This window comes from Lutra lutra, chromosome 8, assembly GCF_902655055.1.
Source record: "Lutra lutra chromosome 8, mLutLut1.2, whole genome shotgun sequence".
In the NCBI taxonomy this organism is placed as follows: Eukaryota; Metazoa; Chordata; class Mammalia; order Carnivora; family Mustelidae; genus Lutra; species Lutra lutra.
The window spans coordinates 107,184,908-107,208,610 of NC_062285.1; the positions used below are offsets into that span (position 1 = coordinate 107,184,908).

The window sequence follows — 23,703 nt, forward strand, 5'->3', positions numbered from 1 at the left end:
AGAAAAAAATCTCAATTCTCTCATTTGCCTGGGGACCTCTGCCTATATTACCATGTAACCCCAGAGCCACACGGTGTCTTTCTTCTCTCTTTAAGGCTAATTTTCCTTCATTTCTTTTTTATTTTTTTTTAAACATCTAACATGTGCCAAGAATTCTGCTAGATACTTTCAGTGCATTTCAAAATTATCAACAGAATGTACTCCAAATAATAGAAAAATAACAGTGGACTCCTAGGTAGTACCAAAAGGATAGAATATTTTAAAGATCTGGTTCTTTGCTAAAAAGCCAGAATTACCTCAACTTCTTTTGATAACAAAGATATGATGCCCCATACTACATACCAGTAATATCCTTTTGAGTGAAATTCTTTTTGAGTGAAATTCTTCATGCAATTGAGATGTTCAGCTTGCCCTTTAGTGTTCTATATATTTCAGGTGCTAAATCCTATTTGCTGAATGGGAAATATAGATACTATTCAAATTTTAACTCTCTTGATAAAATATGAAAAAAAGGAAAGGAAAAAGGAATGCAAAAGCGATACAAGGAAAAAATATCTCAAAGAGATTTTGTCTAGCTGCCATAAAAGCATATTTTAAAAATAGAAAAATTAAAGATTTTCCTTGATTACTCAGGTATCCATACTTGATTTTGAAGAATCTAACAGCAGTACACAAAAGCTTAGTATTAAATTGACCTTTACCTATCTTTAGATATTTTCTTTAATAATACATAGTTAGGCCTCTCACCAACTGTGTAGTCTGAAAAAAATATTTGTTGCTGATTGTTTTAAATTTTCACATTTTAACCATTTAGCTATCTCATATATCCCCCCAGCTTATTAAACAGAGATATTGGCAGTATCCATGATGTGCTAGGGACATAGATTAATAAAATGTTCCTGGGGACTAAAACAAAGCATGATAAGGGATTCAGCAATGGTACAGACAGGCAAAGGAGCAAAGAGAAGGCACTTCATACAGCCTGCAGAAATGAGGTGTCTGAGTAAAGGATCACAGAGGAGATGGCATTTGAGATGGGTCTTCAAGCTAAAAAACAAAACAAAACAAAACTGACCAATGGGCAGGTTGAGTGAAGAGGCAAAGACAGCAGAAGCATACAAACAACATTCTGGGAAAGCAAAACAAGTAAAGCAGTATGTCACATGTGCTCCAGACCATGAAGAGTTTTTTATGCCAAGTGAGAGAGATGGACTTTATCCTTTAAGGACAGGGGATACCTGAAGTATTTTAAATGTAAAAACAGTGATTGTTATGTTGCCATATTTTCTTTTCTGTGGGTCCCAGGAGCAACAAAGTCAACCACTCATACAGTCCTGGCAGTTAATGTTATTAATGCTAGGAGTAAATGGCAAAGAAATGTATTCTAAGCAGAAATAACTCCTCTGTGGATTCAATAGACAAAGTTGTTCCCATCAAAAATAAATTCCTTTGGTTGGAGGAAGCAGTTTGCAACCTTTATTTTGTTCTGTTTTGGATAACACCATGCTGTTTGCTTTATTGTTCATAAAACTTGCATAGAGCTCCAATGAATAAAACTAGTTAATATGGAATCAGGAAACATTAAGAGCCTCAGGGTGTATCTTCTTCCCTACTGTCTCTAGCAACTACTGACAAACTCTCATGAAACTTCAGGGCTGTGCAGATACAGTCTGAAAACTACTAGGTGAAGATATTAAAATCTCTAGGAAATGAGGGGTAGTGTGTTGGACACCAATACCTCTGGGAGTATTCACACATTAAGTCACGATTAGCCAATCTAGAGATTTAATAAAGCATATAGATGACTTTATTTGCAAAAATATAAGTGAAATGATAATGGGGCATTATTTTTATGGACATAAAATTAAGAAGAATTTACTACATTCATATGTATAGTCTATCTATTTAATTTTGTTTTAAAGAAGGTTTCCCATTTATACACATTTGAGCACCATAAATTGGCAGTTCTGATGCATACAAACATGTTAATCAATTTTTTCTCCTATAGTAGCATTTAATCTCAATTTTTGCCTGGGCAACTACATTCTAGAACTTGATTTTTGGTGATAAATAATTCACTAAACATATAGTGCAGATTGAGTTCTGGCATCACCCAGGATCCAGGAACCACTGAATTTTAAAAAAAAAAAAAGAAAGAAAGAAAAGAAAGGGCAGATACACGTATATGCATAGGAATAAAGAAATGAGATCTCACATATAAGGAAATTAAGTGTTAGATAGTCTATACAAAAACCATATTTGCATGTGTATGTGCAAGTATGAATACATTTGAATAAATTAAAATGCAATGAAAGTCTTGTAATTAAAATATCCTTCAGCTTATTTGTTGCCTTGTTACCTTTGAACTGTTCAGGTCAAATACATTTTAATTCTTACTCTTAAAATTTGGTAATGTAAAATCTCAACAAAAATGAAGGATAGTTTGAACATTTAATAAGATGGAACTGAAACTCAACATTATTCATGCTAAGCTATCTTAAATGTTTTTGCATATGTTAACTTTGGTGCTAAAATAATTTTAAGAAAGTAAGCATTAAAATCTCAGCTCCTTGATGCAGAATCATTTCTGAGATGCATTTATGTCATTCCATAATGAGAACCACTTTTGAAAATTTAACTCATCATTTTCAAAGACACATTTTTTTTTGAGAAATGGTCTATTACTTCTACAGCATCTCATTTCTTATAACAGTATTTCAACCAAAGAAAACATATTGCCTTAAAATAGGTTAACACATATAAAGAAGAAAAATAATCATGTCCAATTCTGCCCTTTGAAAATAAAAGCCAAGAGTCAACTTTGATAAATCTTTACCTTCCAAAACTATTTTGTTTTTCTTCCTTCTCTTCTACCACAAACAAAAACAAACAATAGCAACAAAAAGTTAAATATCCATTGCCTGTCATCATAAATGTCAGGATCAAATACCACTTTATGAATTCAAAATGTGGAATAGAGTTCATATTTTTCAACGTTTCTATTTTACCAAATTCCTAGTTTTTACACGAATCATATAACATCAGCAACAAAAAAGTGTTTAAAAATCATTCCACTGTGTTTTCAAAGACAATCACCTGCCAAGAAAGGTGTCAGCAAGATCTTTACCAAAGGAATTGTAAAAAGCCTGTGTCATGACTGAGCATATGGAATTTACTGACCCTTAAACTTCAAGAGACTGAACTAGAATACCTAATGTCAAAAACTGCCCCAAAGAGCCCGACTACAGGATATTGTAAAGAGTGTTTATATCTCCGTGTACGGAGGAGAAAAAAAAAGTAATAATTCTGCAGAACAGCCCCAGGGCACTTGCATTTTGAGTCACTGCCACAATAAGCAGATCGCCACTGGGAGTGAATATATTCTGTAACAGCACAGACTTGCACTATCAGTAGACGTCGGTGTAAAGCAGGACAGGCAACAGGATTAAAAATAGAAGTAGAAAAGGGGAGAGAGATGGAGTGATTATATTTGCTGCTTATAGTTTGCAAAGGCAAAAGACATTAATAAATCAGATGTGCATTTATTCAGAGCTCTCTTTTAAAAGAATTCTGACTACCTCTACTGTATTAATTCTCTAGGTCTTTATGTGTATTTTTTTCAGAACATTATAACTATATAACTAAAATAAATAAGTGCTAGGCTGTTTCTTTTCACATAAAGTAAAACACACAGAGGGAAGAAGGTTCATTCTCCCTTTTCATGTAATAATGATATGACTGAATTACAAAGTAAACCTTAGTACTAAAAGATGCAGTTTGAGGAGAAAAATGAGGAAGAATCTAATTCAGTTTACACTTAACCATTTTCTAGATTGATGGCTGATTTATTCACAGGGAACCGAAACACATTTAGTAGGTAACAGCTTGTAACTCATGTTTATATTTATATTATAAATCATTCTGACTTTTTGATAACACCAAATCTTCCATCTTAATGAGTTTCTACTTTATCTCAAATTGTAAAGCATACTAAATGTGGTATTTAAGCCTCTTATATTAGTGATTACTTATATACTGCATGTGTAACAAAATTAAATAATAGAAATTCTGTTAAACTATGTATGAAATATAAAATGTTTTTCTAAGCCCGGAGGAGACAGTTTTCAAAGTTCCATAATACATCCCTTAGTTCTATTCTCCCTGTGATATATAAGAGAAGTAACTCTGTAATGTCCACCATATGACAGCCATAAATAACAATATCAGGACACACATCTCATAAGCCCTCAAAGATGACACAGTAGCAAATTTTAAAATCCCTATGAAAATTAAGTGTTCATTATTATTTTGCTTGAATTCAGAGAATCCTAATGCCGTCCTATTTCCGTATTTAAAAAAAAAATAGATTAAACTGGCATGCACATTATCCATTTCTTACATCCTCTTTAACACTTTCACACTTTGCAGTTTTCCTTTGCTTCTATTTCCCTTTATTGAAAGTTTGACTATACATTAACTTCCTAAGTAGTGAAGCCATTTAAAATACACTTACTTGAAAAGTGTAAAACCGAGTCCCATTAGGAGGATGCACTTTAGGGGAGCCAGAAACGGTGTTCATATCCGAGAAAATCATTCTGATCACAGAGACAATATAATCCACAAGGAGCTACAGATGCAGAGCAGACAGCTTAGCGTACAGATAAATCCGTGCATGCATTGAGGGAGGCTAGAGGGTAAAATGAAATCTGCCCCATCCTTCATAGATACACAGTGACAGCATTTTGAATCTTTCTCCTGCGTCTGAAATCTAAGCTGAAAGATTATCAGCCACTGACCTTTTGTGCAGCTAGTTCTTTAAAACATATAATGTTTTTTTTTTTTTAAATTAAAACACAGAAGGGAAAAAGCAAGAACCAACAATAAATGAAGCTTGTGCAGAATCTGGCAGTGCTGTGGACCTGCCCATCTGTTCTCAGTGATAATCACCTCCCTCCACCACAGTCTAGCAGAGTGATTATGCTAAATATCCTGGTTAACCAATAACATACAGTTTCATTTCAGGGAAGCGTGCACAGTGTAATTCAGAGGACCTCTTCTGACTAACCTGAAGCATGTTTCCTATGCTGTTTAAAGCCATATTTAGTACCAAATTCTTGTTCTATCACTCGTATTTCTGTATGTTTCCAAATCTCTTTGTTACTCCCAGTCTTTTCAACAAGATTTTAGACTTTTGTACAAATCCTTTTCATTTAAAGCGAAGAGTTCTTTTTACATTTATAGATCAAAACATATTATATCCGGTTAGAACACAGAGGCTCCAGGCATACGATTCAGTAAAGCTATTTAATACTAGAAACATTATCAAGTAAAATGCATTAAATATTTCTACTTTTCTGAACTCTTAAAGAACACTACAACATGGGCATAATTATTACTCTCCTTCCCTCATTTTAACTCAAAAATTCGGTAAGTTTCATAATCAATGACTAAGGACGTCCAATACACTTGTTTTTAAAAAAATCAAAACTTTATCTCTCATATATAAAAAACAAGAAATTAAAAAATCTTTTAGATACATGAAGATTTTGAACTCAGTATCTAAAAGCACTAACTGCAAAGATCTAGACTACACTGCAAATCATGTTCATTTTTTATGTCTTTTAACACAAAGTATTCAGTCTGTATAAAAGATCATATTCAGATGACTTTACACTTTTTAGAAGTAAAAATAAATGCTCCATTTACACATGGTTCAAAGGTGGAGACTTCAGGAGAACAGAGATGAGAATGAGCCAAAAGCAGTGTCTTTGTGAATGTATCTAAGATGGCATAGTTACACATAATTAAGAACCAGGAACCACCTACTTTGAACCGGAAGCCTATAAAAAGAATATGATGGTGATAGGCTCTGAAAACTTAACTTATTATTCATTTATATCTTTATTCCAATTATGACTCAGATTTATAATATCAATGAGGAGGAAGCAGAAAAATGATTCTCAATTCCTTAGACAGGAGTCCTACATTCTGGTAAATTCAGCAAGTAGATAGTTATTTACCCAGCATACTGCTAAATAAACCAGAAGATAAGACTTAAACAAATGTTTAATTTGAGGATAATTTTATATTTATGGAAAACTTGGAGAGCTAGTACAGAGAGTTCCCATATATCACTCGCCCAATCTCCCTGCTAACATCTTACATTATTATGGTGCATTTGTCAAAACTAAATAACTAATATTGGCACATTAGTATCAAATAAACTCCAGACTTCACTAGTCTTTCCGTTAATGTCTCTTTTCTCTTCTAAGTTCCAATCCAGGGTATCATGTTTACTTAGTTTCCACGTCTCCCCAGTTCCTCTGGTCTGTGACACCGTCTCAGCTTTTCCTAGTTTTTCATGATCTTGACAGTCTTCAGAGGACCATCAAGTACTGGCCAAGCATCCCCTAGGCTCTCCTGCTCTGATGCCTATATTAATTTTATTTGATGTTTCCCTCATGATTAGACTCGGGCTATGGGCTGTACATACCACAGAGGTAAAGTGTCCTTCTCATCATATGATATTAATGAAGTGACCTCATGACATCATTATGGGAGTACATGATATCCACATACAATACTAACCATCACTTGACAAGGTGGTGTTTGCCAGATTTCTCTACTGTAAAGTTACTATTTTTCCTTTCCATACTCTATCCATTGGAAGTTGGCCACTAAGTTTAGTACATCCTCAAAGAGGTGATAGAAAGTGGTGAAATTAAGCTTTTCTTTGTGGAGGAGGGTAGTGTTTATATGTATTAAATAGAATTCTTCTGTAGAGAAGATTTGCCTCATCTACAGTTATTTTTTCAACCATTTACTTGTATCAGATGGACTCATGTATATTTATTCTATACTTGGGGTTATAATACAATACAATATAATTTATTTTGATACTCAGATAGTCCCAGTTTTGGCCACAGAGAGCTCCTTCAGACTGGCTCCTATTTCCCTTTGATGTGTTCCCATCCATTTGCTTTTTGCACACTCAAATGACTATTTTGTTTTTACAAATTTTTTTCTCCTGTATAAATTACCTATTTGCTAAAACCATTAGTCATCTTAACTATAACTCTACCACTGCAATTTAAGTTGAGAAGTCACGTTTTATTTTTTCATGATTACTTAAGCAGCCATATTACTATATTTTTCAAAATAATCTTTTTTTTTCCCCTTCTGGTTTTTCAGCCTGCATGGAATTCACTGATTCTCAAATTAAATAAAACAAATAAATATACATACTGGCTTTGGTAATCAGTGATCTATGTAAAATTGTTTTATTTTTTCCCACTCAAAGATATATGTTGGGATCACATTTCCTCCTATGGTTAATGGGGCCATGTAAGTCATGCTCCTCAAAGAGCTGTTAGTGGAAATAATGTCTCAAAAGCAACTGCGAAGGTTCTTGAGAACACAGGCTTTAAGGAATTTTTTTTTTTTTTTTTGGCCAAATGGATTATTATGGTGCAAATAAAATCTCCATGGGTTTTATGCTTATCTGTTAAATGGTTCTGATATAATATAGACCAGAGAATTCACTTGATTTCTTGTTATTATTTAGAGAGGCCAATAAATCAAATATTTCTGGTATACTATTACATCTTCCTGGTATAATCTCATATATTTGCTGAATTTGCATCCTTGCTAAAGTAAGGAATTCTGAAGCTTTTGCCAAGCAGAGTGCTTTCTTTTCCACAGTTTTTGTGAGGAGAAGGGAAAGAAGGCAGTATGAATTAATGTTGAAAGAAGCTGGAAGGAAAAACAGTATTAATATATAATTATTTTAAATACAGTGCTTATTCTAAATGTTGTGGAAATTGTCAAAATATATATTCCTTCCCAAATTTTTGTTTTCTAAATGGGCTATTTATGATAATGACAGTATGTCATTGTTCTGAGGGTTTATTTGAAGACAACTCAACTTTCTTTCTCTGCCTGGTAGCAGTAGTGAAGGTGGTGTCCATATCTGAAAATTGAAAGGATACAGAATCTTGCCTTGTCCGTTGTGGCTATAGAAGTCTGGCACCATTTCTAGGCCACAGAGTAATAACTGTAAAAGATCCAGTCTCTGTCCTAAAAGGAACTTTAAAATTTGGTGGGAAGGACATCAACTAGTAAGAGGTCGTCAACTACCAAGACAACTGAAATGTAGCTTATTAAGTGCTAATGACTGACTTAACGTAAAGGAGATTGTGTTCATCTGAAAAGCACCTAACTCAAGGGATATTAAAGTGACCCTAGCAAGAGCAGGAGGTTGAAGACTTTCTGAAGAGAAGGTTCAAAGCATGAAAAGATATAAGATGTCATGGAATGTTTTGGGAAATAGGGCTGAAAACATTTCAGGGCATATGAGGTAACTGTGTTACATGTGTTTTTTCATATATAAATGTTTTCTTAAGTGAAATTAGTAAAGAGACTTAATCTGGTTAACACCCTATTTCTCTGAAATCAAGTAAAGTTAGAACATTCTTCTCTCAAGAAATATATGAAATGTAGAGACATATTTTCATACTTTTGGTTAGTATATTTTGACATCTTTCTTAAGTTTCCCAAATAGCTTTCCAAGATTTTTTGGCTTGTCAAGAAACTTCATTCTTAGTTTGACTGAGTTCAATTTATAATAAGACTATTTTAAGTATTAACTTGAAAGTAAAACTATAGAGTACAGTATTACTATGTGAAACAAAATTTAATAGGCTTATGGTAGCAGTCATTAGATTATGGGCAATGTCTACCAATCATATAAAAAGTAAATAATATGTCCATTTCAATTACTACACACAGACCACCCCCAAAATCTCTCAAGGTATATCTTTTCTCAGGAGAGATAAATTAAGAATATGAACTCTAGAAAGCTTAAGTCCAGCTGTCTCAACCACTTGAATTTTTACAGAAAGAAATTGAAGATGAAAAAGTAAAAGGATAACTCAATTACACTTTCTTAAAAATGGGTAAAATAAAATCCTGAAGCCAGACTCTTGTTCTTAATAAACTTACAGAGAAGATTCCCAGAAGTCATCTAATATACCCCTCGGCCTCTGAGAATAATTACTCCTAAGCCTTCTGAAATGTATGTTATCAGCTTGATTTTATAAAAACTTCAAAAGAAATACTTTAGAGCCTACTATTTCATATACTATCAGGAAGATACAGCTCACATATTTTTTATAGCCCTTCAATATAACTTTTTAAACAAATAACTGTTAGCTATATTCTGCTTCAAGACAAGCAATTCGATACATCTTTTCTTTTGTTCATTTATGTGTATTGGATAAGAAACTTGAAAATTTGTTAGAGTGATAAGAATTTGAAGAATTAAAGAAATATACTGAAAGGGCTGTTCATTTGCTCTTAGTTCCTGATAAACCCTCAGAGGGGAAAGAAAATGCCATACTGGACAAAAGAGAGTAAGGAGAGAGAGAGAGAAATGGAGGGAGGAAGGAGGAGAGGAGAAAAAGGAGGAGGAGGAGGACAAGGAGAGAGATATCACTACAATTTACACCATCACACTATAGGATAACAAAGCATTTTCTAGCCAAGCATTCAGTTAGAAGTCATGCCAGATGGAGTGAAATTTGCAGTCCAGATGGGCAATACATCCCAGTGATCCATATGGATGGCATGTGGAAGCTAGTTAGGTACACACTGCCAGCTAAATTATCTATCTTATCTATCTACTAAATATATATTTTTATTTATGCACTTCAAACTATATCTGCTTCCTTCTCTTCACATCATGACATCTACAAGATTCAGAAAAGATGATCCTATGTAGAGAGCCAACACTCTAAGTTTACTTTTACACCTTGTCTCTGAGTCTCCTTCCTGACAGTCACAGCTGGTTGTACACAAGTTTGTAGGGTTTGTTCACTCATTCATTTATTCATTCATTTATTCAACAAATTTTTTACTGAGGGGTAGTGAAGTACCAGACACCTGTTACAGTTAAAATAGAGATGACGGGCAGGTGAAGTGAGAAAACACACTGCATCTGTAGCAAGCCAATGAGATACTCCACCCAAGAAGTATCATTAGCTCTAGCTGTGAGATCTCACATTGCAGGATCCCAGTTAGAAAACAACAAACAGGGACGCCTGGGTGGCTCAGTGGGTTAAGCCGCTGCCTTCGGCTCAGGTCATGATCTCAGGGTCCTGGGATCGAGCCCCGCATCGGGCTCTCTGCTCAGCAGGGAGCCTGCTTCCTCCTCTCTCTCTGCCTGCCTCTCTGCCTGCTTGTGATCTCTCTGTCAAATAAATAAATAAAAAAAAAATCTTTAAAAAAAAAAAAAGAAAACAACAAACAAAACTTCTAATACCTCAAAGACTTTCTTCTGAGTTCAGGGGATATTTCTTAGCTACCTAACCATTCATTGAGGGAGTCTCAAATAAAGACAATATTTAGTATCCTTTGTGATCCCTCAAGATTTGCAGTCATTCAGACTAAAGAAATAAACACAAATCAAGCATACTGAAATTTACAAGTTCTATTTAAAACAAGATAAAAATACTAAATTTGCCTTTAATTAATCATCACATCTTGATGATAATACACTGGAGTTTTTTTTTAAACATAATCTCATAAAATTTTTATACATATCTAGATACAGGCATGTATGTAGATGTGTTTATATAACTGTATATACATTTTTGTGTGCATTATACATACATATGTATGTATACATACATATACATATGTACATATACATGCATAAACACACCTACATACATATTGTCTTCAAAATTCAAATTAGAAAATTTTAAAATGGTATGTTCTTTTCATACTCACTCTTCTTTGCACTTTGGTTTCTCTTTGCTTGAATGGCATTTTTCACAAATACTTATATGTATTATAATTGCCCATACACATCTTCATGCTTAAATTAAAAATATTAAGTTGTATGAAATTCAGGCTTGACTTTTGTTCTTTTAACAGAAAAATACTGATGGATTAGAACCTTATAATTCTATGACACAATAATTTTACTAAATTTGTTAAATTTATCTCATGTTCTAAAATATATGTCATTAGCGTATTTTTATAAAAAATCACATTAAATTTCTATGATAGGACATTAATTCTTCATCTACCACTGTGAATAACAGATGCCCACATAGTTAAAGTTTTTATAATACCAGAAGGGTTTCTGAGTTCTAACTTTTATAAACATAAATAAAGTGAGTTGAGAAATATTGGGTCCATTTTATGGCATGAGAACTACATATAGACCATTACATATTGAACTTAAACATGGTTACACTCTACATGCTCTATCTCATAATACACTTTTGATATTGTTTCACTTTTCCTAGAAATGGGCAAAATTCTTAGCGATTTCTGGCCAATATTTCCACTCTGGATAAATCCATGCTTTCTATTTTATTTACTGTCCAGTTTCCAAATATGTCTTCTATTACTTAACACCATAATTAATGCATCAGGATACAAAAAAATTCTTGGTCACTGACATAAAATTTTTATTTTATTTTTTTAAATCAGTTTCTAAAGTCTGAGATGAAGTAAGAGTCCTTATTATGCAAAAGTTATATAGAATTCCTTGTCTGTCGGTAACAAGAACCAGCACAAGGCAAGGCATAGAGTAGGCATTCAATAAATATTTGGGGAACTTGAAACCAATCTTCCTCTGGCTGTTTTGCTTCTCTTTTTTAATGAGTGGTATATTAATAGTAATTATCTCATTTTTACTAGTCCTGAGAACTCAAAAATGCTTACTCTAATTCCCAGATTCTTACAGTTAATAAGTGGTATACTAAACATTCAAAGTTTGCGCTGAGTGCATTGCTTGGTACGTTAACGGCCAAGTTGTTGGCAAAGGGACTCCTGGCTGACTCAATCAGTTAAGCGTCTGACTCCTGATTTTGGTTCAGGTCATGATTTCAGGGTCATGGGGTTGAGCCCCACATTGTGCTCCATGCTTAGCGTGGAGTCTACTCATCCCTCTCCCTCTGTTCCTCCCCCTGTTCATGCTCTCTCTCACTCTCTCTCTCAAATAAATAACTTTTTTTAAGAATAGTCAAGTTGTTGGTTGAATAAATGAACAAAAAAAGAGAATGTATAAATCCATATATTCTACCTACCAACCCATATTGTTTGTATTAAATAATGCTGCTGCCTAGTAGTTTAGTAAATAGGTTTAAAAAAAATAGCAGTTTCAAAAATAGATTTAAAAAGTAACTCTGTAAACTTACAGCATCCACCATTCAAATGCACATACAGGTAAACTTCTCTCCATCACACATTCAGAGAGTATTGGGAGAAATACCACATTAAAGAGAAAGAAGAAAGGTATGTTCTAACAAACAAAGCAGATGTCCTAGTGCTTTCATATAGTTCACTTTATCTTATATACTTTGTTTCTACCATCTCAGAAGATACAGGTTTAACTGACAGGATAACAGGAAGAGAAGAAGCATGATGGTGATCAATTCTGTGCAAGAGCTTTTAGGATAATGTTATCACAGCTATCCTGGAATAATAGAACATTAAAAAAAAACAATTTATATGGATGAACACTCCACTCACAATCCCATGTTTAAGATTAGAAAGATTACAAGATTACAAAAACAAAGGCAATATGAGTGAAAACCATGAAGCAGACTGAAGCAATCTTGAGACTATCATTTCTTATTCTTTAAGCTGTCTACTGCCTCAGTTGCCATGGTAGCAAGTACTTTATTTTTCCTGAATTTTATTTTTTTCAAGAATTTCATTTGAAAGACAAAGCCAATCACTATCCTGTTTTATTTTCATTAAGAGCATGAACAAGGGCTCAACAGTTGCTATCTACCGAATGATATTACAGGGAAGCCAGAGTTGCCTTTTATAAAACTCTCTGAAGGAGGTATTTATTCCTCGGTTACATATAAGGAAACAAAGTCTTAAGAGAAATATAACTTGTCTAAAATCACACTTAGACAAATAGAAAAGTCGTATCACTTGAAACCAGGTCTATCTGATTACAAAACCCCCTATAAATCAAAATTACATCTTGCTACTGCTTTATCTGCCACTGATTTTAATTCCGTACAGAATATGAAAAGGGAATTAATAAATTCCTAATTGATTTCATATGTCAAGGAATTCTTTGATGATTGTCTATCTGATGAACTATTCTAATTCTGTGGAAGTATTCAGATTTTCCTGATGAATCAGATGTGGGTTGTGAAAGACAAAAAGGAATCCAGGACAACTACAAGGTCTTTGGCCTGAGCAGTGAAAGGATGAACTTGCCACCAGATGAGATGGAGAAAGCTGTGAAAGAAGCAGGTTTGGGAAAAATTCAATCGCTCCATTTTGCGCATGTTGAGACTGAGGTTTCTATTGGTCATCTAAACAGAGATGTCATGTTGGCAGTTGGATATACAAATCTGGAGACCACATTAGCATGCAGACAGAAAACCAAAAAACTGGGATGAAGTCATCAGGAAGTGAAGACAAATAGACAAGAGAAGTGGTCCAAACCCAAGCCTTGGTGCACTCCAACAATAGGAGTCCAGAGCCAGCAAAGGAGAATGAGTAGGAACAAATCAGTGAAGCACGGTGGGGAGACACCAAGAGAGGGATGTGCCCTGGAAGTCCAGAGATTGACACGAATCAAGTAGGCAAGAGTGATCATCTGTATCAAATGCTGCTAAGAGATCAATTAAGACAAGGACTGAACACTGGCCACTAGATTGAGCAATGTGGAGGTTGGTTTTAGCAGGTGGTTGGGAGAAAAGCCTTCCCCCCCACCCCGGCTATGGATTTATCCAAGACAAAAACAATCTCCTCCAACTTTACTGAAGTCGCTAATCACATCTATGACCAAATCCTCTTCTAACCGGAATTCGGTTACCAACACAGCCCCAGCCTTGGCTCTCTTGTTCGCACCAAGGGGCACAGGGCTTGATCCGTAGGTGTCTCTGTCAGCTTCCCCTTGTGTGATTCTTTCAGGCTGCTATCCTTCCACACCTTTGGGCTGTGGCTTGCTAGTGTCAGGATGGCTGTGGCGCAGAGTGGCAGGCACAATCTCCAGTGGCAGGTGGAGGTAATCATGGAGATACTGGATACCTTCCTGGTAAACTCCCAGTAGAAATGCCCAAGCAAGCTGTTCCTTTATGGACCCCATGATTCAAGAAACTGCGTGACCTTCATGACATGAAGATTGGACACATTCTTTTCTAACAGGTCAGGGTTTTTAGGTGTGTGGACGTCCTTCTTGGCCACCATGATTCCCTCCTTGAAAAGGAGTTCATAAATGACAATATGGTTCTTCCAGAACAGCAAACTCTTGGTGTCCAGGACCAGGGCTGGAAAGGAAGGGGAATGCATGGCACACGAAAAGCCTCACTGGTATAAATTTACAATGAAACAGAAGAACTGGAGACAAGTGTGTTTATACAATAAAAGCATATTGTTGCAAAAAGAACCAAAGAAATGGGGTGATAGCTAATAAGGAAAGGAGGGAGAGAAATAAGAACAAGTTGTGCTTAAGGGAGAGAGGCTAGTATGAGGTGAAAAATTATGATGTAGGCTGGAAAGGGATGAATTTCTGGAGCAGTGTGCTTCAGTTGGTGAAAGGAGATAGAATCTATGAAGGAAGACACTGACTTTAGAGAGAAGGGAACACCATCTTTGGGAACAGGTGGTAAGACAGAGCATGTGGATTCCCTTGCTGGTAATTATTGTGCTGGGAGTTTACATAAGTGCTCAGGAACTGAGGAAGCTGAGACATCAGCTAACAGTCGGGTTAGGGGAGGGAGTATTGAATGTTTGATGTGAGGAAATGGTATGAAACTGTCATGTAAAAGAGAGACAGAATATTAAAACATACCTATACTAAAGAACATAGCTTGTCTATGCAAACAAATCAGTTGATTTTAACTCCCTCAATTAAAGGGATAAATTTGGCTATGAATGGGTGGGTTGTTAGAATCTAGAGTTTTTACGTCATGAGAGAAAGCAGTTTAGAATGCATGCTCTCTGGAGGAGGCAGTTTCACAGATTGGTAACAGAAGGGATAGAAGGGATGAGTTACACATGTCCAGTTCATTCTATCAAACTCATCTATGAAGGAAGCCCTTTCTTCCCAGGGAAGTAAAAGTTAGGCCAGAAGTATTACTCTAATGGGAGTCCTAACACCTGGAGAGAAGGGAACATGACTCCCCTTTCTCCCATTCTCATGTCCTCTTTTTTCATTCACTATACTTTTTTCTTGGGCATCATGAAAATAAATATCTGACCAAGTTTTGTCCCAATCTATCAGCGAATTCCTACTTTCACTCTCTCCATACCCAACTATGAATCCACGGCCTATTGTATCATTCATTGCCTTGCCAATACGTTCACCCTATTTTTTAATATATTTTTGTTTGACCCATTCAGTAAATAGTTGTATTAATCCAATTGTCCAGCTTCTCTGCTACAAACTGATCAGATAATTGATGCCCCGGCCACTTGCCATCCTCAACCTTAAAAGCGCCCTCCATACTGCCTGGGCCCCCATCACCCCCATATTCTTTTCACAGCAGTCCAATAAACCTTTCTCCAGTCTGCTGAGGCCTCTCTTCACTGCCTGCTCACTCACTTGCAGCAGATTAACAGTGGGTCGTTTTATACTGAAGTTCCTTTCCTTACAACCTCACATGTGTTTGTCCCTCTCCTTATCTCTTTTTCTCTCATCTCAAAGTCTGAGACTGATACTTCCACTTGAATTTTTGTCACAAGGAGAAAGGGAAGCTTCCTGTCAATTTTGAGTCTATGGGGATCTTTTTAGGCATCATGAGCAGTGTCTTGCACTCTCTTTTCTGAGAGACAGTCTCTTTTGTGGGTGTTCCTTAATTGTCCCTGTACAGCATCCAAATATTCACCGGCCTCCCCAAACTTAGTTTGCTAGAGACTATCTTCTAACATCACTTAAAATCCTAGCTGATTAGAGACACAGAAGACACTAGCGATCGTCTAGTACAGTATAATATTCTGCACCGTAGTATCCCCTATGGTGCTTTAAATACCAATGTTTGGGCCTCACCACTAGCGATTTTTTTATTTAATTAGTTTAAGGATGCCAAAGTAGCATTTTTCTAAATCTTCCCAGGATTTTTTTTTTTTCAATGTGCAAACAGGATTAAGGGATAGCTGATATAATGGAATTCTTTTTTTTTTTTTTACTATAATCAAACTGAACGTAAGAAAGATAAAACTGTCCTGCTTTTCTTGGTTATACCATGAATCATTCTAAGCTAAGTAGGACAGAGCTTCCCAGCCAGTGTGTTGCAAACAGATTATAGGTGTACTGAGACAGCAGTCGCTCAGCTTCAGGGTGACTCGTAAGATCCTGGGACTTCCACAGCCCCTGAAGTCCTCTATACGAGGCTTAAGCATCCTCCTCTGTCTACATTAATGTAATGTAAAAATATTATGATTTCCTATCTGTGCTATAATGTGAACAAGATCTAGAAACACTGATCTGCTGTATTCTTTTCCTCAAAGCCACCGGCTAGTATTTCTTCTTTGAGAAGCTTCTCTTTTCACCTTTTCTGCATTAAATTCCATTTTTAATGTTCCTTCTCTCTTTTAAGGCCAGGTGCTGTGACCAGGTATGTGTTATCAGTAGAGTCTTCAGTCCAATAACTAAATAAGGAATGAAAAGTTTAAACAACAGCTAGGGAATAATCTTAGCAAAACTTCATTTTAAATGAATGTGAGTACTAGTGAATTATTAAAAGTTATGATTATGTCCTGGATCACTACAACCTCCTGGGTGGAACTGTAGATATCTAAATGGCTATGACCAAGTCACAGCTTTTCAGCTTGTTGATTACAAGGCCATGCAGACACAGGATTAAGAGTGTGTTTATCATGATAAATTATGGGCATACATTAATTTCTTCAATTTATCTGCCTTGTAGTTGACATTCACCACACATAAATAAATGAAAGGAACATAAATATTAACATTTCATAACAAAGACAGACATTCTTATTATAAATGCTTTGCTTTAATATAAAAAGGCCCATAATCGGTAACATGATTATGGTGCCTGCGACAGCATTATACACATTAGCAGCCCCAGTCATGCAAAATAAATATTAATTTGATTAAACTGATTAGATGCAAGGAACTGGATAATTCTTTGAATTTTGATTGTATTATTAAAGCACCAACTCAGTAGTACATGGGATCTAGTATCAAAGAGATCCAAGTTCATATTCAAAATCCAACTCCAGTGCCCTCCAGACCAGAATCTTTCTTTCTTTCTTTTTTTTTTTTTTAAAGATTTTATTTATTTATTTGACAGAGAGAAATCACAAGTAGGCAGAGAGGCAGGCAGAGAGAGAGGAGGAAGCAGGCTCCCTGCTGAGCAGAAAGCCCGATGTGGGGCTTGAACCCAGGACATGGGATCATGACCTGAGCCGAAGGCAGCGGCTTAACCCACTGAGCCACCCAGGCGCCCCCAGACCAGAATCCTTCTATCCTCACACAATTAGTCTATACTTCAGTTGTGGCCCTTACTAAGCTCTCCAACAGGTGAGTTATTAGCACATTGGCATGCTTGTCCACACAATTGGGAGCTGCTGAAAAATGTGAATGGTTCTCCACACAACAGCCTGTAAGATCTTCAAATATATAAATCAGGCCATTCCATGCTCTTACTCTCAGGCCTCCAGAAGCTTCCTATCACACTTTCGAGAAAATACAAAGCTTGTTCCATGTCTAGAAAAGTCCTCCAATTATTGATCCTGGCACTCTGTCCTCACTTCATGCCACTGCACCCCTACATACTGTTCACTGCCACACAATCCTGCAGTCTCCCAAATATCATTTCATATGGCACAGTGAAGATCTACCGAGTACCAACTGTGAGTCGGATGCTATTTTAGGCATTTAGGATACACTGGTGAACACAATAGACAGACACTCTTCTTTGTAGAGTTTTCACTGCAGTAGGAAGAAGTGCAGAAACCAACACAATAAGTAAACTATATTGGATGTCAGAAGGGGATAAGTGCTGGGAAAAAGTAGAGCGGCGGAGGGGGAACAGGCACTAAAGCAAGGGAAGAAGGATTATCTAGTTGTGATTTCAAATCCCATAGTAAGCATTGTTGTCTTCCTGGTATTTGCAATTGCTGCTCTGGTTTTCTCCATCAGTTACTAAGGGTTTGCCTAAATGTTAGCACTTCTGAAGGGCTTTATCTGAAGGGAATGTAAAAAGTATGCCCTGGCTCTTATGCTGCAACACTTCATTCCCTTACCTTTATTTTTTCCATTGTACTATACGTGAAAAATGATATTTATTCATTTTATAAGGGAATATATTTTTTGTTTTATTAACTGTTGCATTCATTCCCAATGCTTAGGACAATATTTGGCATAGTGTTGTTAATAATTAGTTACTGAATAAATTAATGTAGGTAATCATTAGCTTCAGATGATGGTTATTAAATATAAAAGGTAGAGCCAAGAAAACTAAAATTTAATCAACAATATATTATTTCTCAATAACCTGGAGAAGTTTTCATATTCTAAAATTCTGCTTTTGATGCCCATAGCACTCTTATTGATAACAATGACCTGCCAAACTTCTTTCAATTGGACCATGCAATTCATTAATTCAATAATTATGAATTGAGTGCCTATAATATTCTAAGTTTTGCACTAAGCACAAGGGATACAACAATTCACTATATATATATGAAACTAATATAGCACTGTAAGTTAATATAATAGAATTTTAAAAATAAGAATAAATTTTAGAAACAAATAATTATCTTTTAAAGTCATCTTTAATTAATATAAAGCCCTGCATATATATTATTAAAAAACTAAAATACAAAGACTGTGAAGAGCATCACCCTGCTTCTTTTGAGTAAAAAGGGTCATGGAAGTCCCCAGTCTGGACTCCCTGCTAAGCAGGGAACTGGAGAGTCTGCTTCTCTCCCTCTACCCTGTTCTCTTTCTCAAATAAATATATAAAATCTTAAAAAACAAAAGCAGTTCAAACAAATACCATAAGATATAAACATTAGTTTTTCCTCATCCTTTGAATCTCTACCTGGATATGGCCTGATTTGTAGATATTTGTGCATTTTTTAATATATATGATATATATATATATATACAGATACACACACACACACACATATGATATATATGTCACTGAACAATGAATAGGGCCAGTTAATATCTTCACTTGATATATATACTGCAAGATATTAAAGAAATCTGTTATTTCCTTCTTGGGAATGCCAAAAAAATTTTCTATTATAAGAAACTTGAGTAAGAGCTTCCTTATTTTTGCAATTCAAATGTTAAAATGTTTTTCTGGCAACTTTAGTGTTTCTCCCAGTTGAATAAATGGCAAACACATTATAAATATACAAAGTAAAATAACTGGTCATTAAAGCTTAATATTCAACATACAAAATTTAATTTTCATTATGGCTACTAACAAAACAAAGCTAACCAGTTAAAAAGAAAACTGCTTAGCAGTAAAGATAACTTGATTAGAGAGATGGAAAAAGAAAGGCTTCTTTATTGAAAGAGGATAAAACAAACATATCAAAGGTTAAATATCTCACAACTAAATCCATAACTTATATATCAGAGAAAAAAATTATTTATGAGAGCTCTGAGCATTAAAAGTTTATATGGTTCAAATTTGTCCTCTGGATCCAAAATGGATGCAGTAATGGGTCTAAACTACTGAATAGTTTTTATAATCTATAAATTGTAATGTACCAAGTTTTATACTTTGATAGTTATCTTTCAAAGAACTTTACAAAGAACTGTAAAGATATGAACAAATATCTGAAGTTTCACACAAGAGCAAGAAAGGCATAATTTGAGGCAGAGAATGGCCAATAAGCTTTATTAACTATTACACCTATTAATGGTTTTAACCTATTTTCTTTCTGGTCATGTAATACCTTTAATCATCTTAAAATTACCCATAAAAAGCTACATTCATGACACCTTAGGGAAGGAAGGTGATGGGGATGCCTCCCTGCATGAGTTAAGCATGTTCAAGCAGAGGACAGATTCTGGTAGCAGTGGAACCAAGAGTATCTAAGGTAATTGGAACTGAGCCCACAGCATGAATCAGAAGCAACAAGTCTGGTGCAAATGGCAGGCAAATTTAAAATCCCCTTTTACATCTTCAGACATCGTAAGGGCTCCAAGATACCCATAGTAAAGTAGATATGTTATTTAGATATTAAAGGAAAGAACTTAAGGAAAGGCCATTTATTTATTCAAAGATATATGTGTGTATATGTGTGTGTATTGAATTCTTATAGCTATTTGAACTGCTGAGGATTCTACTGTGAATGAAACAGAAAAAAAAAAAAAAGTCTTTTCCTCATGGAGCTTATCTTCCAGTGGAGTAAACAGAACTGAATTTTTTTAGACATATTTAAAGGCCTCCATAAGAAAGTAACATTTGAACAGAAATAGACTTGAAGTGAAGAAATGAGCCATGGGGGTATCAAAGGAAGAGGGTACTGGGTAGAACAAAGAAGAAATACGAAGGTGGTAAGGTAGTAGCACGCTCAGAGTGTAACTAAAGAACAAGGAGGGTACATGAGCATAGAAGTTCTAGATGATGAAGTCAGAGTGAAAACATGAAGCCAGAGTAAGGTGGATGTTATAGGGCATTAACTAGGCATTGACTTTTATTCTGAGTAAGACAAGGAAGCAGGTTTGGGAGGCTTTGGAAGGCCTTGAAGGTAAGAGATACATGATTAAGTGATTGACTAACATTTAAAAAAAATTATTCTGGCTTCTGGGTTAAGAGTAAAGCATGGGTAAATATCCAGTAGTGGAGTTACTGAATCATAGGGTAGCTCTATTTTAAATTTTTTGAGGAACCTCCATACTGTTTTCCACAGTGGCTGTATCAGTTTTCATTCCCACCAGCAGCATGAGGGTTCCTCCTTCTCTATATCCTTACCAACACTTGTTGTTTCTTGTGTGTTTTATTCTAGCCATCATGACGAGTTTGAGGTGATATCTCATTGTGGTTTTGATTTGCATTTTCCTGATGAAGATTGATGTTGAACATCTTTTCATTATTTACAATAGCCAAGATATGGGAAAAAAAAAACAACTCAGTGTCCATTGATAAATGGATAAAGAAGACGTGATAATATATACAATGAATACTATACAACCATAAAAAAGAATGAAATCTTTCCATTTGCAACAACATAAGTGGATACAGAAAATATTATACTAAGTAAATAAGTCAGTCAGAGAAAGCTAAGTACCACATGATTTCACTCGGATGTAAAATTTAAGAAACAAAGCAAAAAAAAAAAAAAAGAAGAAGAAGAAGAAAGAAAGAAAAGAAAACAAGAGACCAAAAAAAAAAAAAAAAAAAAAAACAAAAAACAAAAAAACCCCCAAAAAAACAAAACAAAAAAAAAACCCAGACTCTTAAATATAAAGAGCAAACTGGTGGTTGCCAGAGGAGAAGAGAGGTAGGTGATGGATGGGTGAAACAGATCAAGGGGATTAAGAGTACACTAAATATGATGAGCACTGAGTAATGTATAGAATTACTGAATCACTATGTTGTACAACTGAAAATTATATTGGAATTTAAAAAATAAACAAATAAAATTAAAATACAAAAACAAACGAGGCCTGGGGAGAGGAGGTTAGAGTGGTACAAGGGAAATGAGCTAGGACACTACTCAGGTGAAAGCTAATGGTGGCTCAGACAAAGGTAGATAGGATAAAGGCGATGAGACATGGCTGGACTCTAAAACAATTCTGAAGGTAGATTTGGAAGTGAGAGACAAGCATAACTTCAAGAATTTTATCTACACAATGGAAGGACAGAATTGCCATAACTGAGTTAGGCAAGACTATGGTTGGATCAGATTTAGAAGGACGATCCAAAACTCAATTTTCAGCATGTTGAGTTTTAGATATCTATTAGACATTCACATGGAGATTTCAAGTAGGTGTTTGGATCTAAGAGCTTGGATTTCAGTGGAAAGTCCTGGCAAGAATTATAAATCTGAGCGTCTTCAGTGTATAGACTTAGGGGAGTAAATATTCAGAGAGAAGACAAGTCTAATGACTGAACTCTCCAGTACCCTAATATTAAATAGTCCAGAGAAATGAAGAAAGACCAGAAAAAGAAGCTAAAAGGAGGGCCAGTAAGCATTATGGTAGCATAGGTGTTTCACTAATGGAGCAGCCTACTTGGGCTCCTGCCTGAAGCAAGAGGCTTCTATCTGGAGACAGCAGCCTCTTTATCCAAGCTGAGAACTTGGACAGCAAACCAGGCAGACTGAAAAAGGAGGCGGAATTTTCCTGATCAACCAGGTCACCCAAATCCATTTTGGTGACCAATGAAGTCACCAGATGATATTCAGGATGATGATGTTCAGTCACATGATTGTTTTCCCATTCTGACTTCAATGGAAGGTCAGGATGGAATTATAATAAACAACAATACCTGCCTGTAATTTGATACAGAGCTCAATGCCAATACCCCTAACAATCTGGGAGTGCTAGATGTCAATGGTAAGGGATACAGTATAGATTCTTTGAGTAAAGTGTAGATATAACCCAGTGATAAAATTTTTTTTCTAAACAGAATATATTTTATTTTATTAAGTTTTTAATTTTAATTCCAGTATAATTAACATACAATGTTATATTAGTTTCAGGTGTACAACAATTCAACACATTACTCAATGCTCATCTTGATAAGTGTACTCTTTAATTCCATTACCTACTTCACCTATCCCCTCCTCACCCTCCTTCTCGCTGGTAACCATAAGCAGAATATATTTTAAATGAAATTATATGTGGGAGCCCAAGATATAAGACATATAAAAGCAGAATTTCTTTCTTTGAGTCAGAGGTAACAGAATCAGAGTCCTTGTTTAGAGCCTGCTGAAGTTACCCTTGAGGCATTTTGACACAGTCCCAGGGAACTTGGTAAACATGGCTTAAAAACACAGCTTAGGGGCACCTGGGTGGCTCAGTGGGTTGAGCCTCTGCCTTCGACTCAGGTCATGGTCTCAGGGTCCTGGGATCGAGCCCCGCATTGGGCTCTCTGCTCAGCAGGGAGACTGCTTCCCTTCCTCTCTCTCTCTGCCTGCCTCTCTGCCTACTTGTGATCTCTGTCTGTCAAAATAACTAAATAAAATCTTAAAAAAAAAAAAACACAGCTTAAAGCTTAAAAAACTTAAAAATAAACCAGTTCAGAATTAAAAATAACTGGCATTTGCAGCAGTCAAGGAAAGTCTGGGGGAAATGGACCTTAATAAAATGTGCCCAGGTTGTCAATGCATTGTTTCGCCCCCTCTTCATAGCAATAATATTAAATAAATTATAATTTAAAGAAAGTGAGAAGTTTTACAGTCTAGAGGAAAATTAAGTTTGATGTAATTAAGAATATACACATTCAGTAAGGTTTATCCATTTTGGGAACACAGTAACTCTAAGGTAAGGGGGTAAAAAAAAAAAAAGATGCATTTAAAGTTTTAAAAAAAAAGAAAAAGAAAAGAAAAGCAAGATAGTATGCTCTTCCACAACCACCTTGGGAAAGACAGAAGTTACAGTGAAGAGCAGGCATGATAATGAACTTACAGTTGCAATATCAATCTATTTTAATCAAATAGAAGATAAGCCTTCCTGGCACGAAGTAGAAGTGTGAATAGGAAAGCAATCTTGTGGGGTCC

At 35.4% G+C, this 23,703-nt stretch overlaps 1 protein-coding gene across 16 annotated transcripts in view; it reads right to left on the minus strand.

The window, feature by feature from the left end:
• The window catches only part of PPFIA2 (PTPRF interacting protein alpha 2), a 494,134-nt gene that overhangs the window by 326,449 nt on the left and 143,982 nt on the right, over positions 1 to 23,703 (minus strand). For 5 of the 16 annotated variants that reach the window (XM_047740343.1, XM_047740344.1, XM_047740342.1 and 2 more), the window contains exon 1: positions 4,514 to 4,901. The exons of the other annotated variants lie outside the window; for them this stretch is intronic. In XM_047740343.1, coding sequence (XP_047596299.1) covers positions 4,514 to 4,594 — 81 coding nt within the window. In that variant the 5' untranslated portion in view covers positions 4,595 to 4,901. Of the gene's footprint in view, positions 1 to 4,513; positions 4,902 to 23,703 lie in introns of those variants that run through there. 16 annotated transcript variants of the gene reach the window in all.